The following is an 18,610-nucleotide window of genomic DNA, read 5'->3' as shown; positions in this document are numbered from 1 at the left end:
TTTCAACAGTAAACATTAAAAAATAAATGTTATAACAGTGTTTCTTGTTTATTGTGTAATGTAAATTCTGTTCCATGTAAATATGTAAAAATCAAATACAATTTGGAGAGGGGGCTTTGCCTTATTTGAGTGGTCCACCACATGTCACATAAAATAATGTCAATGCCAGACCAAAACCATACAGTACATATCACACATAGTCATATCATGTAAATTATTTAGATGAAGATTAACCCTGAGGTACTAAACTAGGCATTTTCCCCAATATGGCAGGGAAAACTGAGCTAATGGGCTACAATGAGCAACATAACAGAGCCTACAAGCCAGTGACTCAGATTTGTGTCCCATCCACTGTGTCTGTGACAACATGAAACTCAGCTGAAATCATAGCTTTTAACCAAAATACAGCAGCTCATGCCACGGTACACGAAAACAGGAACTAAGCAAAACTAGATTAAGAAAAAAAAAAAGAAAAAAAAAAAAAAAAAACCCTAGTGACCTCCTTATGAACCATCTGTGATTGATTAGTCTGACTTACCATCATCATCATCATCAATATCCTCAGTTGTTAAATCTGGCCTCCAATAATTATTAGTTTAAAACAGAAATTCATAATGACAAGTGCCCACATTGATTGGCTTTGATTTATGCAATGATTTATGTCGTTCTATTCGTTATTCGAGAACTGCTTTGGATAAAACCCTAAAGATTAAATGTAAATGTAGATGTAATTAAATGTCTAGCCCATCTTTCATCCAAATATTTCCAAACCTCGCGAGGTTTGAAGTTGGACTCGCCGAAAGCACTGCGCGCAAGAGGTGGATCAGACGCCGGTAGTAAACCGCGAAAACCCAAACAACATCTCCTGTACGTGCTTGTGGAAGAACTGACAGGCAAGCGTCTGAAAGGGTATGAACTGCATCTTTATGCCGGCAAAGTGTCTCCGTTTCCAAGCTCCTGAATGCGTTTAGGCAGTTGTGTGATTTGTTTCTGCATCCTAAATGGCGGATTTGTGAGTAAGTTTGTTTACATACCGCTTTAGAGTGTGTGTTTTAGCGCAGGCTGGATTCTAGGTTCTTGTTCGGGTTGTATAGAGTTGGCCCAAAGTTGCGATCAGTACATGGCGTTTTTACGCGATGCCGCGTTCGTGGATTTAGCATTGAATTTGTTGAGGCGCGTCACTGGATTCTCAACCCATGTCATTCCCTAATATGCAGAACTGCAATTATTTGAACTATTTTAAGACTGTAATCTGATTCTGCTAGCCTTATCATCAACAGTGCTCCTACACTCAAAGAAAACATATTAGGGAATTTTAAATGTTTGAAGGTAATAAAAAAGTAATTTAAGTCATGGATATTTCTAGTAAATATAAATTATATTTGTTACACTCAACTTAAACATATTTTATTGACTTGTAATTTCCTTTTGCAATATTTATACAGTGATTTCCCCCCCACTCCCAGTAATCATATTCCCACCAAGGGAATACAGTGAACCCCTATCAAATGTTTATGTATGCTTTACTTTTTTCCACTTCAGAGGTATTTAGTGTGTTGCTATGCAGTTACTAGGTTGTTCTAGATAATAATTGATATATTATATTATATTATACTATACTATATTATATTATATTAAAATGCTACATGAATATGGTACAAGTACATTAATGTGTCTTTAGCATTTTTTTTTCCTCAAATTTGTTCTTACTTTTTTCAGAGAAGTAGCTAGCCTAAGCTAGAATCTTTGTGGGATCTTTGGATTACAACACTTCTCATGTTAATTTCTTGTTAGGTTGAATCACTTTGACATATTTTTTCAAGTTATTTTGGGTAACTAGTTTAAAGTTTACTTTAAAGGTAGGGTAGGCAATTTTGGAGCAGCAAGCTATAGCTTAGTGTTGTCAAAAATATTGTTATTTCGATATGTATCGATTACTGAAATATCTGAAATGGCTCCAATACTCCTTTTCTGCAGTACCAGCCGCGTGTTCTTGCTCTCTTCTTTCTGACGGCAAATTGACACACCTGCCTCGTCTCACTTAATGTCTCACTCGCTCTAGTTGAATAGTGCTTGTATTGCGCATAATTTTACTCATTCACGCAGGTTTCATGCTCACGTCAAAAGCGCGTGCACCACTGATCTATATAAGTGGCGCTCTGATAAAGCCACCTCTCAAATAGCTCGCGAGTACCAAATTGACTTCTTTTTCATGGCTTATTGCGCTTAAACTGTCAAATATATACGAAATGATGTCAAAATGCCCAGCTTGCTAAGCGCTTCAGAGCGCTCTCCAAAGCCACACCTCATCCAAAACACATAGCCAGAGCAGATTCAACAAAGCGTCATAAGAGACGGCGTTAAATTACCTCCTGTCTCAAAGCACGTAACATTACAATATTAATGAACATAAACAACTTACAGAGCTCTTACTTGTTCCATTTGACAGCTGCAGATTAATTTCGGCATTCATAGTGTTGACATAGAAATGCAAAACCCGAGTCTGAGGACGTGAACAGCGTCACGTCACGGGTTGCCATCTCATTATTACAGTTACAACTAGTGTTGTCAAAAATACCTACTTCGATACCAAGTCGGTACTGAAATATTAAAAATGTGACTTTGAATGCTGTTGAGCGGATTCATAAACACCTCTGGTTGGCCACTGTGTTCACATGCTCAACATATATGTCTGTGATTGGCTACAATGATCAACGCACTGGAGCGTCTGAAAGCACACGGAAGTGTTTGAATTTGAAAGCGGGAGTGGGAGTGCTTGAAAGCAGGACCGGTCCGCTGATAGACGAATGTTTTCAAACGCTCCTGTGTGTATCTGTGTAAGCGCTCGATGAAGAGCATCATTGATGTCTATTTACAATATGTTTTTGAAGCGTTGATCATTGTAGCCAATCACAGACATCTGATTAGCACATGAAAACAATGGCCAATCAGAGGTGTTTTGACAACACTAGTTACAACATGGCGGTACTTTTGACCATAGACATTATAATAAACACTAGATGCCCTATTGACCTCTTTGGACTGTTGCTGCGATACGTCAACGAGTCCGCCATATTGTGCGGGGCAAGACTGCGCTGTTAACAAATGCAAGTAAACGGGCGAGCTGCGGTTTTTCTGGATAAAAACAAAAATAACGTTTACATTTATCAACCGATTTCAGTGAATTATAATGTACGTGGTGTACAAAAAGTTCTAGTTACTTAAAATCTCTATAGTTAGACATATAAAATATTTATTTTAATAAGAAATAGTCAAAGCTTAGGCTTGTCATGTATTTGGCTGCTTTATTCTTGCATAAGAATTGTGAAAACACCCATACTGAGATATAATTTAATTTTCACATTAAATGAAATAAAGTTTTCTTATTGTGGAAAACACATTTTCTGTCTTTAACCCAATTTTAGCTTTTCTTGAGCTTAGAATTGACCACCATTGATAAAATGAAACAAATCATCAAATACAAATCACACAGGCTGCTTTCTGTATTTTTATAGCAATAAAATGATACAGATATTTGCAGATAGATCCTCCAACACACACAAAAACAAAGATAACTGATGGATCCTTTATGGTAATGACATGGTACAACTACAGTGCAATGCAAATAGTAAATATAAGAAAGTGAGAATAGTAAATAGTTTGTTATACACTATATATAAGAAATAGTTTATGTAGTACATAATATAATAATATAGTCAATAATAAAGTATATATTGTCAATAAACAAACAATATACAGCAAATAAAATAGTAACGAATAGTACAATTATATAATAGTATAAGTACAATAATATCATAATATATTGATAATAGTATATAGTAAATACTATAATAATAGCAATAGAATATGTAGTATCATTTACAGAATATAGACAATAATATAACGGCATAACTAAATTGATAATCTTAAGTGGTATAATATAATAGTATTGGTATAATAATAACAATCGCAAATACAATGTAATATCAATTGCAGAATAATATAGACAATAATAAAAATAGTAAATTAAATAGTGACTACAATAATAATATAGTATTGGTATAATAATAATAATAATAATAATAATAATAACAACAAAAGGCTATATATTTTCCAAGAATCTCTTGGAGATGGTGAGAACAGTGCACTGACAGGCTCTCCTCAGCTTTCCTCGATGCTTGTGTAGCCCTGGTTGTAACGGGCTAAAAAGGAAATAAAAATATAAACAAATCACCATTTAATGGCAAACTATTAAATAATCTAAGAAGACAAACCTACTCTTTGTAGATGAGTCGGGAAACTTCCCTTCTTCTAGCTACGTCCCACTGTCTCCTCAACTCGTTGTCTTTGGAAAACCTTCAATGTGTGAGAAGCTAGCCAACTAACTAACGTTACAGTAAGATTCACAAAATATCAGTCACCTAGCAGAAATGAGTACTTGTCATAAAAGTCAGTTTTCAGAAAATAAAGATGCATATTTAAACTTCAGGAAATTTAGTTTATAAAATAAGATATAATATAAGCTAAAACTATATTAGAAGTCATGTAAACTCATGTCTCATGTCATGTAAACTTTCACAGCTAACTAACGTTAGCAACATCGCTGACTGACTCCGGTGGCCAACTACTATCAATATAATTATATAATGACCAAATACAACCAGAAACAAATGTTCAGTCTTACCTGTGAAAGGTCATTCCCCGAGACCTGTTTTCAATTGTGCAGCGATTTGTACAGCCCCAAGCAGCACACGAAGCAGGCATTTTTCTCAATTCCAGTTATGCGCGTTATGGGAACGTTGCCCCGCACAATATGGCGGCGCCTTTGACGTACGGTCCAGAGGCCAATAGGGCGTCTAGTGTTTATTATAATGTCTATGCTTTTGACAACAGTAGTTACAACATGGCTTAAAAACAGCATAGGCTTCTTGTTTTGGTTTGGGAGGAACTGTAAAATATGACTGCTGTTTGTTTACGGCACCCGGTGACTGTCTGTCTACAATTCTGCATAGCCTTACAGAACGCGCAATGTCTGCATCGGATTCAGAGTGCAATGATTGGACGAACATTTATTTATTGGTATTAGATGTCCACAGATGATATGTGTACATTTTTGAATATTTAGACCACTTTTATTATCGATTACTCTTAGGTTGTGAAGAGAGTTTTTCAACCATAATAACAAAAAGTGTTCATAAAACTACCCTACCTTTAACTAGTTTAAATTTGACTTTCCTCATGGTTGCTTCTGATTTATTGATTTGATAATGATCTCTGTTAATCAGAGGAGATCAGTAAAGTGAAACTGCAGCATGACGTGGCTTCAGTAAAGGACATGGCAGTGTGACATCTGCCAGTGTCGTCCATGTGGATTTGCGAATTACATTTATATTTCTCTCATGTCCCTCCAGAGCTCTGATTACATGGTCCAGCTCCTCATTACTGGCTCCTCGTTGTAAATCATTGAGTCTGGAGAACGCCCTGCAAACGAAACCAGAGATTAGGTCAGATCACACGCTGTGGTTGAAGTTCTCTCGTATCGTAGCTTAATTGCCAGCCAGCCCACTCGCCCTGCTCTGAATAGATAATAGTATGCTAATAGAGTGTATGTCGTTCCCAGGTTTGGCCCCTTCAGACCCGTGAGGCATTGCAGTAGCACTTTCTGATGCGGTAGTAAGGGCAGTGTGTCAGGTCGGGTCAGGATACGTGAGTCATGATGTCCCTGGTGAGGGACCTGAAATTGCCACTCTTGTTTTCTAAGACCAGATTCGTACAAGTCCAAGCCCAGCTGATTTTTTTCCTGTTACTACTGGTTTGGTTTTGGTCTTTAATTTGATAGTCCACTTCAGAGTTTCTACTAACTTGGCAACTGCATGTAAACTAACTCTCATTAATTTGCAACTACATATCAACTAACTCTTAGAGTATTAGTAGACTGTTAGGTTAAGGTTAGGGTTAGTAGAATAAGTTGACAGTTTTCAAAGTTACTTACTCCTAATCAGTAAAATGTCTGTTGGGGGACCATCAAAATAAAGTGTTAGCAGTAGGTATTAATCAGTCTACTAAGGGGCCGTTTACACTACATTATTTTCAGCTAAAAGCGGGAAACTTTATACGTGTTTTGACCATTCATTTACACAACAATTGGGTTTTTAGGTTCCTGAAAGCGCAAACTTTAAAAAAAAAAAAAAAAAGCAAGATTTAAAAAAAAAATGATACCGTTATCATCTGTGTAAACTACAAAAAAAAGAGAACAAAAAAGAGAAAAAAACCTGTGACATCATGCGCAGGGGTGCTTGAGGCCCTGCCCCTTTGATGGCGAAAGTGCCCCCCGGAACGCTATTTCTACCGCAGGAGAAATAATTTTTTTTGCCGCACAAAAAGTATTCTCGTTTCTTCATAACATTAAGGTTGAACCACTGTAGTCAGGTGAACTGTCACATGTTTTAAATATGTCTTTACTAGCTTTTTGGACATCTGAAAGTGTTAATTATCTTGCTGGCAAATGGAGGCCTCACTGAGCCATCGGATTTTATCAAAAATATCTTAATTTGTGTTCTGAAGATGAACAAAGGTCTTGCTGGTGTGGAATGACATGAGGGTGAGTAATTGACAGAATTTTCATTTTTAGGTGAACTAACCCTTTAATTGTTTGTATTCACCGCTCTGCACAGGCACAGTTTTTCTTTACAAAGTGACATTGCCAACTTTTTTAGTATTTTTCGTGGATCCGTATGAACTGTGATCGTTTTGACAATGTTGTCATCTGTATGCGAAACTTTTTAAAAACACTAAGGGAAAAACTTCTGTTTTCAGTAATCTGTTGTCATCCCCATACCCTTGTACACTAATGACTGGTAGTTGACATGTAGTTGCAAAGTTAATTATAGTTAGTAGAATATCTAAAGTGAGCTTTTAGAGATGTGCAGATATTTATAAATCCTTTAAGGTTCATAGAATATTGAATGCATGGAATTATGATTCGATTTTATTTAGCATAATCAATGAGAATAATTAAAATGTTCAATGCTATCATGTCAATTTAACAACTTAACAGTTTTATTATGTTCTGTGTAATTTCTGGTGCCATATTCAACATATGTTCATCAGTTTATCCAAGCCTAAATGAAGACAACATTTCTAATTTTCATTTAAGTCTTTAATTATATTTTATTTTATTTTATTTTATTTCAGCTTTATTTTAATTACTGAGAAAAATTTTAATAGTTAACAATAAACAATCACAACACTGCTGTGCATATGTAAATACATTTAGATGCTGTCCAAACATCCATATTGTATGTTTTAGCATGTATATCGGTGTACGTTTGAACATTATACAAATTTTAGAATTATATTTTTAGATTTTATTATTACTATTATTGTAACATTAAAACATGCTTATGGCACAATATGCTGGAAAATGGCAAGACGTCCATTTGCATGTGTACATAACATTAACATTTATTGTTGTTTTAGCATGCTGACAGTCAACAGCTAGGGTTAGCATGCCATACATTCATCCCCTTAAAGGCACAATGTGTAACATTTTCGCAGTGAAATATCCAAAAAACAATAGGCCAGTGTTATATATTTTGTTCAGTTGAGTATCTCAATATCCCAAATTTTTCCAACTATTTGTAAATCGTGAGAAAATCACGATTTTTAACCAAGGATATGGGACGTTTCCGGGAGTCACCTCAGTTTCCGGTTTTATTTTGTAGAAACCATGGAAACACCAAAGACGCTTTAATATATTACATGTTTTATTAGACAAGGAAACAACTGTTTAGTTACATTTATAGACAGGAAATGAATTATTGTTATATAGCTCAACACGTTTAGTCTTATTGTTTAAATCTAGTTTTCTTGATTTTCCGAGAGTACCATGCTTTTTCCATGCCTCAGAGAAAAACACTATTTTGTCAAGTAGCTAAGTAATACAGCATTTTCTTCATCATACAATATGTTTTAAAGTTAATTGTATGCCATTTATCAACACAAGCCCCCCAGCATTTATTAATATGATATTCAAATATTGATCTAGCTTACTGCAGTGTGCAACAAGTGTCTCACAGCAGCAGCCGAGCAAACGCACAGAGTAACGTTATAAAATCATTTTCAACACAGTGAAATGTATCTAATGTAGTTCCAAACATAGGTTCTGGAGGAGCCTAAACATTCAGTCCTGTCAATCATCATTACGAGCGTATATAAGCAGCAGTCACTGCATCATCCCAGCGACAGTTCTTCCAGCATCCCTCCTCCTCCCCATCTCCTCCTCTATTTCTCTTATTCTCCCTCTATGCAGTACTGTTATAGGGGGGTTTAACTCGGAGCTCGAGCCGAGCCTCGGGTTCGAGCCTCCTTCAGGAAAAGTTTGTTTTACCATTAACCATTCAGACTGAATGGGCAGGTGAACTTGTGAAATATGATAAACAGCGCTGTGTTACCTCATATGCTTGACCGGAAGAAGCAGAAGCGGCGTAGCGACTGTAGCATAATAAGAGCTCCGCTGCTCTCGAGGCGTGTGTCGCGTTTGTCTCTCATTAGCAATCGCTCCAGTGGCCTTGTTCTGATCCAACAGCACTCGACCCTGCACTGCTTCATACTACAGTAATGTTAAAAATCTCATCCATGAACATGATTTCTGCCCGAGTCCTATGCCGATTCTTTTCCACTGGCTGTGAGGTGAAGATGACATTTCCAAAGATTCCGTCATCAAGCTACGCCTTTATTTTGAATAGGCGACATCTAGCAGCAAAAATCTACATATTGCAGCTTAAAAATAACTGAAATTATTAAAGCTGTATTAAGTTTTATATATATTATAATAAATAGATATCAATGTAATAAGTCTTTTTTTCAGAAGAAAACTCTGTATTAAGGCTTGGAAAAGTCATGCACAGATATATTTTCAGAGCTTCTTATTTTTAAATCACTGCTCAATTTGTATATCTCTCTTCATTTTATGCTAAGCAAGCCTTTATCTATAAAACTAAGCATCTTACATTGCAGTTATCACAAGTTACACAAACTTTAAAGGCAACAGATGTTTCCTGTTATTTTTAGAAATTACTCATTCATCAAATAATTTTCCACATAGTTTATTTTGAGATATTGAATTCTTTTTGCCTTTTGCAAGTTACAGTCCTCTCTGAGTTACTAACACTCAGCCGTGAACCTCCAGAAGGCTTTAGAATTCTATCATCAGAGTGAGTAATAATGATTTTAAATCACTTTTAAATCACTTTTGTGAGTCTCAGATTAAGTATGTGATGTCTGAAAGCATTTGAGTCATGAATGTATAGCATGATCTTGGGTGGTTTATGGCAGTGTTTGTAGGCTGACTGGCAGAAGTGGCGTTGTCCAACAGCACACTTTCTAATGGCCCCATTGGAAGTGCTGGCACAGGGAGCAGTGTTTGTCCAGAGAAGTATCGATCCAGTTCAATCTGTGGGATTGTAGTTGCCACTGCAGTTTTTTTTTTTTTTTTTTTTTTTTTTGTAAACAAGTTCCTCTGTTTTTTGGACAACATCAAGTATTTAAGTTGATGTAGTACTGATAATCACTCACTTTTGGCATTTTTAATGTTACACTACCGTTCAAAAATTTGGAGTCAGTAAGATTTTTTTTAAATGTTTTTGAAAGAAGTTTCTTGAACTCACCAAGGCTACATTTATTTGATCAAAAATACTGTAAAATGGTAATATTGTGAAATATTATAACAATTGGAATTTCTATTTGAATATATTTTAATATATATCAATGCTGAAAACAGTTGTGCAGCTTGGTGTTTTTGTGGAAACTGATTTTATTTTATTTTTTTTCTTTGAAAGTTTAAAAGAACAGCATTTATTTGAAATAGATTATTTTGTAATATTATACATGGCTTTACTGTCTCTTTTGATCAATTTAACGCATCCTTGCTGTATAAAAGTATTAATTTTCAAATCTGACCCCAAACTTTTGAATGGTTGTTTATTTAAATGAAATTAAATGCCAGATTTATTGGACATTAATAGCTTTAAAATATTTTTAGTTGAAATTGGAACTTTGAGTGCTCACTGAATTGATAAATGAATCATAATTTTAAAACATTTACTATATGACTTTTGCTGTGAGTGCCTCAAATATTATCTTTAATTAATTGGCCAAAATTAGTAGTAAAACGTGCTTTGGGTGATGAACTTTACATTTCTCTGCTCAACAGTTTAAGTTTAAGATCTTTGTGTGCTAACCAGTTTGTTTGTTCGTTCTTTTCTTTTTCTTTTTTTCTTTCTTCCTTTTCTTTTCTTTCTTTTTGTTTGTCATTGCATCATTTCATCATTCATCCTGAATTCAATGTATTTGCTTCTAAAATCTGGAGGAATTATATTGTTGAAATCAGCTGAAATGTTACGATAGAGCAGGAGTTGTTGCAGATTTATCGGCATATGTCTTGTAGTTAATTCAGTTACAATTTTTAATTAATTGACCACCCTATCTGTTAGAGCTGCACAATTAATTGTTAAAAGATCGCAATCTCGATTCAAACACCCATGCGATCTCATTCCTAAATGATAGTGATTCTCCTGTGTCTATTAAACCTTTGACAAAATCACACCATAATATTCAAATCTGTGTTTGCGTTGCCGCTGACATGGAGAGAGCTGTTTAAATGTATGCCTATGGGTATGAAACAGTCTTTTGAGTGTGGTTGTCTTTTACAAATATCAAATTACAAATAAGTACTGGGATAAAGGTTTATAGTTCAGATATAAACACTGATGTCTGCGGTAGTATTCATAATAAAGCAAATCACCATTTGAAAGTAACTTGGCACTTCAAATAATGATTGTATTGATTACATACATTGTTACACCATTAGGTGGCGACAAGTGACTGTTAGAAAATGTATTTTTCATTGAATCATTCATTCAAGAGATTTGTTCAAAAAAGCTTACAATCCTCTCTGAGTTACTAACACTGAGCCATGAACCTTCAGAAGGCCAGTTATTATGCAGGTATTATAATTTATTCAAGTTTATTAAACATTTTTTAATAGACTGCAGTAATAAACATTTTGTCAGAGCCTCTAGCAAATTACATGTTATTTTGTTTAGTCCGTTCAGAATCTAGGGAGAATCATATGGTGGCCCAATAGTGCACAACACAATGAAAATCAAAAAAGCAAATACAAGTTAACACTGCGGAATCAAGCCACAACCCAGTAGAAACAAGCCACAACACAACAGAAATGCTTCCGCTCCCTTTAAAGTGTGTTAAAGCTAAGGACTTTATACCAGAGGTAATGGTCTAACGAAATTCAAAATTTTGTTTCCGTTTGTTTCTGTTGTGTTGTGGCTTGTTTCCATTGTTTTTTAAAGGGATAGTTCACCCAAAAATGAAAATTTGATGTTTATCTGCTTACCCCCAGGGCATCCAAGATGTAGGTGACTTTGTTTCTTCAGTAGAACACAAATGATGATTTTTTTTAACTCCAACCGTTGCGGTCTGTCAGTCGTATATGCATGGCGATGGTAACAAAATCTATAAGAATTAAAAAAACATGCACAGACAAATCCAAATTAAACCCTGCGGCTCGTGACGACACATTGATGTCCTAAGACACGAAACGATCGGTTTGTGCGAGAAACCGAACAGTATTTATATAATTTTTACACACCACTATGTCCAACTGCCTTGAGCATCTGGTTGGTGAGGTCTGAAAATGCGCTCTGATGCCGGAAGTGATCTCTCGCGTGTATATGTCAATGAGTGCGAGCGATCACTTCCGGCATTCAGACCTCACACACCGGATGCTCAAAAATGATATAAATACTGTTTGGTTTCTCGCACAACCTGATCGTTCGTGTCTTAGGACATCAATGTGTCGTCATGAGCCGCAGGGTTTAATTTGGATTTGTCTGTGCATGTTCTTTTTGACTCTTATAGATGGAGTTCCCATTGACATGCATTATACGACTGACAGACCGTAACAGTTGGAGTTAAAAATCATAATTTGTGTTCTACTGAAGAAACAAAGTCACCTACATCTTGGATACCCTGGGGGTAAGCAGATAAACATCAAATTTTCATTTTTGGGTGAACTATCCCTTTAAATTTCGTTGTTCTGTGCACTACTGGTCCACCGTAGAATCATGATCTCTATTAAAAAGAAAAGAAAAAAAAAGAAAAAGAAAAAAAAAAAGTCGTGATTCTCAGTTCTATCTGTATGTTTTCCTAAAAAGGTTATGAAGCACAAGGAAAACAGTGTGGCAGTATATCTCCCATCATGCTCTACTGACTCACTCAGGAAGTTTGTTCCAGTTTTTGTGACCCTCACTCTGATCTAGATGAATAATTGGAGATGGTGTGATTGGAGTGAGTCAGAATGTAGAAATGTACTTGATCTCATTCAAAACTGCCCAGCACTGATCTGATAGCTTGTTTAACAGGCCTTTGAGAGTGGTGGCAGGGGGGCGTTTGTGGTGAGGGATTGTGGGAGAGTCACAAACAGACGCAGGTATGACGCAATGAACTATTTTTACTAAAAGCAGGCGTCACAGCTGTGGCGCCGGGAAATATTATAGGAGTTTCCTTTATTAAAAGCGTTCGGTAAACTCTATGTCTGTTGAAGATGTGTGCTTGTGGGTGGATATTTTGAGTCTTCCGCAGCCCTTGCTGAACTGATATTGATTTAGGAGGAAAATATGTAGACTGATGGATTCCTGCCCGGTATGTTTATTTATTTATTTATTTTAAACCATCATCATACAGAGTAATACAGCTAAACTGCTTCCTTAGTTTAAAAAGGCCTGAGTTTTAAACTGTTTTATTGAGCGTTTGATTGAATTATCACTAGTGAGTTATAGTCTATCAAGGATTGAAAGTCAGTATGAAATCAAAATTTAACCTTATTACTTTCTTTATACACAATCTTTGTCTTAGCAAAAATATTTATTCCGGTATGAAATGCCCATTTGTCATGATCCAATCAATTCCCAAATGTGTAAATCTGGCCCTACATTATGAAAGTAAAATGGGTTTGAATGCCATTTCATGGTTACTTTAAAGGGCCCCTATTATGCAAAATTCACTGTTACATGGTGTTTGAACATAGATGTGTGTTGGTAGTGTGTGTGTACACAACCACCCTATAACAAGGCTCGAAACTGCGACCATTTTAGTCGCATATGCTCCCTAAATTTAACGTGTGCGACCTTAAAATATATTTGGGAGCATTTATGCCAGTGCAAATAATTGTTCAGGTGCGTTTCATTTCTCTACAAAACGTTCGCTAATTACAGCACAGTATGTGCCTGCTGTGAACTGATACAGCGGCCGGTAAACCGTTCTATCACACAACCAATTAAACTTAATCTTTATGTTCTTAAGTTTAAAGCAGATTTTAGGTTTGTTAATATTAGCCATCAATCACTCCCTTTCACTGCGCTTCATTGTCACGTGACAGGGAGCTAGCGTGCAAAATATAAAGAGCTGAAGAGAGAAGATGAAAAGAACCCTTACACACGACATTAACACATGAGTTTTTATATTTAAAACATATGATACAGTTAAGAAACATTACAGGACCAAGAGAAAGCCTACAGTTCTCCTGAATATCCTGAATAAAACATCACGATTGAAAATTTAACACTGATTTCATACAACAGGTCAATGAACTGTAAAAAGTAGTTAAAATTAAATCACTTACATTTTAGACGCAATAGTGGCTGTTTTTGTTCTGTTTCAGCAGCGAAAATAGTTCCAAACAAAGATCACAGCCGAACAATCGCGCATTTCATGACAACACAATCGTGTTTTCTTTCATTACTGAATGATTCAGCATTTTGAACGAATCGGTAGAGTCAAAGAATCAATGACCTATTCATAAACACCTGCGTCATTATTGAATGAATCATCCGTTCGAACGAATCGTTTCAATGAATGACTCAATGACTCACTCATTAACAGGGTCACCCACCTACTGGCGGGTTAGTTTCATGTTTAAAAGTAATCATTCTTTCCAACATTTCTTATTTGTATATTCAAAAAAATTAAAACAATCTCAAAACATTATTTGTAATTTTTCAGTGTAAATTATTTAATTTGACTGGTAACAGCCCTATAGTAGCCTATCTTATTATTCTAATTGCATTTATTGATCAAATTTAAAATGAAAGATGAAGCATTTAATAAGATTAGGGGAAAAAAAAACTTTTATAAAGGTAAAAAAAATGCAGATTTAAATGTCAAAGCTGAGTGAACACTGATGAGAATATTGCTTCAGAAAATTATATTTACAACACAGAAATCCAATTTTTTTCCAGACAAGCAACTTTTTTTATTCGGACAAGCGAATGACAAGGCTTTTTAGTTGTGGTGCTCCTAAATTTTTGCTGGTGCTCCTAACTTTTTGAAGTTGGGGGCACCAGTGCTACCAAGTAAAAAAGTTCATTTTGAGCCCTGTATAATGATAAAAAAATTCACCTAATCCTTTTTTTTTTTTTAAATTCCTCTAAATAATAAGCAGTATCTCAGAACAAGCTGTTTGCAGATTCTGGACAAAGTGACGTCACTTTGCACAGGCCATGCCCACGACTGCTGATGGACTCTGCTGTATTAGCATAGACACCACCCTGAGCGAGTTGTACGCAGTCCGCCATTTTCTCCAGGCTGGAGCAGCTGCAGCGACAGGAATGTCTCGTAAGCGATCAAGGTGTTTTGTTGTTGGATGTAAGAGTGAACTTAACAGTCTCCATGTACTTCTGACATCAGAGCCGCTGAAGATGCAGTGGATTAGTTTTATTTTTGAAGGAAATGCGGCCCCATATACCTAAATTCGTTTATGTCTGCACAAATCATTTTACACCACTCTGATTTGTGAACGAATGTCAATACAAAGGGACAATACAAAACACTGGTTTTGCTAAGTTGTTACTCAAGGATTGATCAGTACCAACTGTTCGTGATCCAGCTTACAGTCTCCAGAGCGATACTGGATGTGGCAGTAATGAAAGGGAGAGCATGCACTTTATTATAGTTCCTCAGAGTTGGTTTACGGATATAAAGCTTACCAGTTTATTAAGCACCCCCGAAAAGGCATAAGGACTATATATATTTGTTTACTGTTAATTGTAACAAGTGTTTTTGTGTAATTCGCTGTGTATGTTGAGGATAATGCACGGGAGAATGAGTTTATGGATAATATTTTAATGCACACTTCTTGCACTGTGTTTTATTAAGCTCTTACAGTGATTTTCTGGAGGGAAAACTGACACTTCATCTTTTATGTGAAGTACAATAAATGTCATAAAACTCATTAGTAAAGTTTTGGCCATCATTCGGATGGGGTTCGGTACAAAAGGCTTGTACTAATAATGGATAAAAGCAAGATGACAACATAAGTTATAACCATAATTAATCTAAACCAGACCTATTCTGTCTTCATGCAGCATATATTCTCTGGCACTGTAGGCATTATTGTCTGAATCTGGTTCGAACTTAACACTTTTACTGACAGTTTCTGACATTATTAGTGCGTCCTGACACTGGCAAATGAGCTCTTGAAGCTCCGCCCTCTTAGGCCGGGAGCAGCAGCTCATTTGCATTTAAAGTGACACACTAAAACGGCGCATTTTTGCTCACCCCTAAAAAGTGGCAATTTTAATATGCTATAAAAAGATTATCTGTGGGGTGTTTTGAGCTAAAACTTCACATACACAATCTGGGGACATCAGAGACTAATTTTAAATCTTGTAAAAAGGGGCATAATAGGTGCCCTTTAAGCCAAATGTTCAGATTGGCCTTTGCAAAGGTATGGTACTTGTTTTAAGAGCTGCAGCGAAAGTCCCACAACACTCTCCTCTTGGGTCTCGTTGAGATCTGCTTCAGAGGATTCTGACAACTCAACCAAAATGTCTGATTTCTCTTTGACAAAGGTTAAATAAATAAATAAATAAATAAACTGTGTGCAAGATGAGACAAAGATATGAGTGAAGAGGGAAACAAGCTTGTCTGAAGGTTTGGTCTAAAGGGACAAAATGAAAAGGGGAAGGAGAGAGTCTTATCTTCTCAATTCAACCTGCAGACATAAGAGATTTGCTGTTGTCTTTCTGCATTGTCGGTTGGATAAAGTGCTGTGGATCTTTGGGGATCTCCTGACATTAAACGTGCCATTTACATGAACCTGGCGCCAGTGTTATGATGCTGCTGTCGGATGGATAAAACCATCATTAGTTGCCTCGCTGATATATCTCCCACAAGCCATCTCATGCTTTTTGTAGTTTGACCCCTGCTCCTCTCTTTATCTCTATTGCAGTCTTTCTCTGGTTATTTTCTTCTAGACCTTAAGGTATATTTATATTTATATATAAAAAAAACCTTAGAGGCAGTAAAATTGACATATTACAAAGACATTTTGGCAAATTTCCATCTTCTAAATGTTGACTGAAAAGGTCTCTCTAATGCATTCTTGTTCACATGATTTTTGTTTGATTTGTTTAATCAGTGTAGAAGATTTTTATTAATCAGAATATACGCGATTTAAGTATAATACAGACATTTTCTATTTTCATCTTCTGACATCAAAACTCCAAGACTTGAAGAGTGATTTTTCACAGAGGCGAGAGAATCGACAACATCTGTCAGGCATTAAATTGACAAACTAACATTCTGTTGGTTCTGTCATGGATTAAATTGAAGCATAGTCCTTTGTCCCTTTGTTCGGTTCGGCTCCTCATTAGGGATAGACCTCCTACGGCAAAACCCTACAATTTACTTTGATTTAGAAATTGGAGTAATCTACTGTGAACCATTACATTAATCAATGTTCAATCAAAGCAATCTTAATCTACAAGTAAAATCTAATCATTAGTGGTGCTGATTATTATTACTAATATCTATGATCCTAACCTTGAATATTTACACTACCATTCAAAAGTTTGGGGCTGGTACGATTTTTGAAAGAATTCATTTATACTCACCAAGGCTGTATTTATTTGATCAAAAACACAGTTAAAACCGTAATATTGCAAAATATTACAAATTAAAATAACTGTTTTCTATTTGAATATACTTTAAAATGTAATTTGTTTATGTGAATACAAAGTCTTTACTGTGACTTTTGAACAATTTAATGTGTCTTGCCGAATACAAGTATCAATTTATTAAAAAAACAACAAAGAAACAAAACACTTACTGATCCTAAACTTTTGAAAGGTACTGTACACATGTAATATGTACTGCACCATTTGTTAAATGATACCTCAAATCATGCAGCTTGTTGAGAAAAGGTGTGCGATTACTTTTCTAAACCATCAGACTTTCAATTTTCACCTGGCCAACAATAAATAGATGCAAAAATCCCATGGATCCCATAAATCAGCACATAGGGACCAGAAACCCTTAGAGACTTGGAAGTGGGCTTTTTTTATTTGGGCCAGTAAGCAACCCAGAACACTTTAGCTTCCGAAAATGTAAAAATACTAGTTTTCTGTGTGAGGTTTCTCAGTCTGTGGCAATTAAGTATTTTAAAGTTAGGCTCTCCATTTTCAGACGCTCATATTGCTTTCTACAAGATTTTTTTTAAAAAAAGTGTGATTTTTATTGTTTGTATTTGAGATTAGGAGGGTCTCCTTTCATCACAGCATCAAAGAGTCAGAATTAAAAATTCTCACCACTGTAAAGAGACAGAAAAGGTCTTTGTTTTTGAGGAAACAAACACTTTTACAAATTAATTTACTACATCATCTTGTAACCCTGAAGCTGTCCCGTCACTCTTGAAGCTGCTCTGTATGGTGCATTTTCTACTTAAGGAAAGTAGTTCTTCTCAATAACGTAGAAGCTCAGTCTTCTGGGTCAATCTGTCTGGTTCAGGCAGGCCATATTAATCAAGCAGGATTTACCCACAATCACAACAAGCAATCAGGGAGTCTAATTTTAGAAATCGAGAATTTTTTTTATTTATTTATTTTTTTACACTTGGAGCTGAGTAATCTAGAGAAGGAGAAGGGTTGAAGGGGTTGTTGGGTGTCTCATCATACTGAGTGAGTCATAGAGAGCATTTTGATTGTCTGAGCTTTCCTCTCCATCTGGAGTAAGCTGAAACCGAGGTGTCATTAATAGCTGTCTGACTGTCTCTGCTGGCTTCTGCCTTACTTGTGTAGCCATGTAATGTCACAATATGCTGTTTTGTCACAGGGGAGAGCCAACCTTTAGAAAAAAATATATGCTGTTATGACATCATGCTTTGTTAACCTTGACGTTCTGTTGCGATGGAATTTGCTGTTTTTGTATTTGGGGTCCCAGAGGCTCCTATGAGGTATGTGTAACAATTAATAATGCTAACTTAATTTTATCTTCATTTTCTTTCAGTAAGTTCCTTTAACCCTAATTAAAAACTCAAGAGTCTGTTATTTTTGTTATATGGAGGGCATGTTATCAATTTGTTTATAATCAATTATTTTAGAGTTTGGAAAACTTATGAATTCAAACTAATGCTTCAGCATTAAGAAGTTTATTTATTTTATTTTATTTTTTTAATATGGTCTGGGGTCTCTGAAATCCCAAACAGAACATTACTTGTTTTGATGGATGAAGCTTATTTTGATCTCCTTATGTTTTG

The 18,610-nt window shown here is 35.7% G+C and overlaps 1 protein-coding gene across 8 annotated transcripts in view; it reads left to right on the top strand.

The window, feature by feature from the left end:
* Positions 1 to 222: 222 nt before the first annotated feature.
* The window catches only part of LOC127499489 (cholinesterase-like), a 30,341-nt gene continuing 11,953 nt past the window's right edge, over positions 223 to 18,610 (top strand). Inside the window, exons 1-2 of one of the 8 annotated variants that reach the window (XM_051869842.1) lie at positions 223 to 909; positions 18,187 to 18,307. In XM_051869842.1, coding sequence (XP_051725802.1) covers positions 18,261 to 18,307 — 47 coding nt within the window. In that variant the 5' untranslated portion in view covers positions 223 to 909; positions 18,187 to 18,260. The other 7 variants (XR_007926132.1, XM_051869841.1, XM_051869843.1 and 4 more) reach the window with 7 other exon arrangements.

Source organism: Ctenopharyngodon idella, chromosome 18 (genome assembly GCF_019924925.1).
Source record: "Ctenopharyngodon idella isolate HZGC_01 chromosome 18, HZGC01, whole genome shotgun sequence".
Lineage (NCBI taxonomy): Eukaryota > Metazoa > Chordata > Actinopteri > Cypriniformes > Xenocyprididae > Ctenopharyngodon > Ctenopharyngodon idella.
Note: the sequence above shows the minus strand (reverse complement) of the source record. Positions and strands in the feature narration are given on the sequence as shown.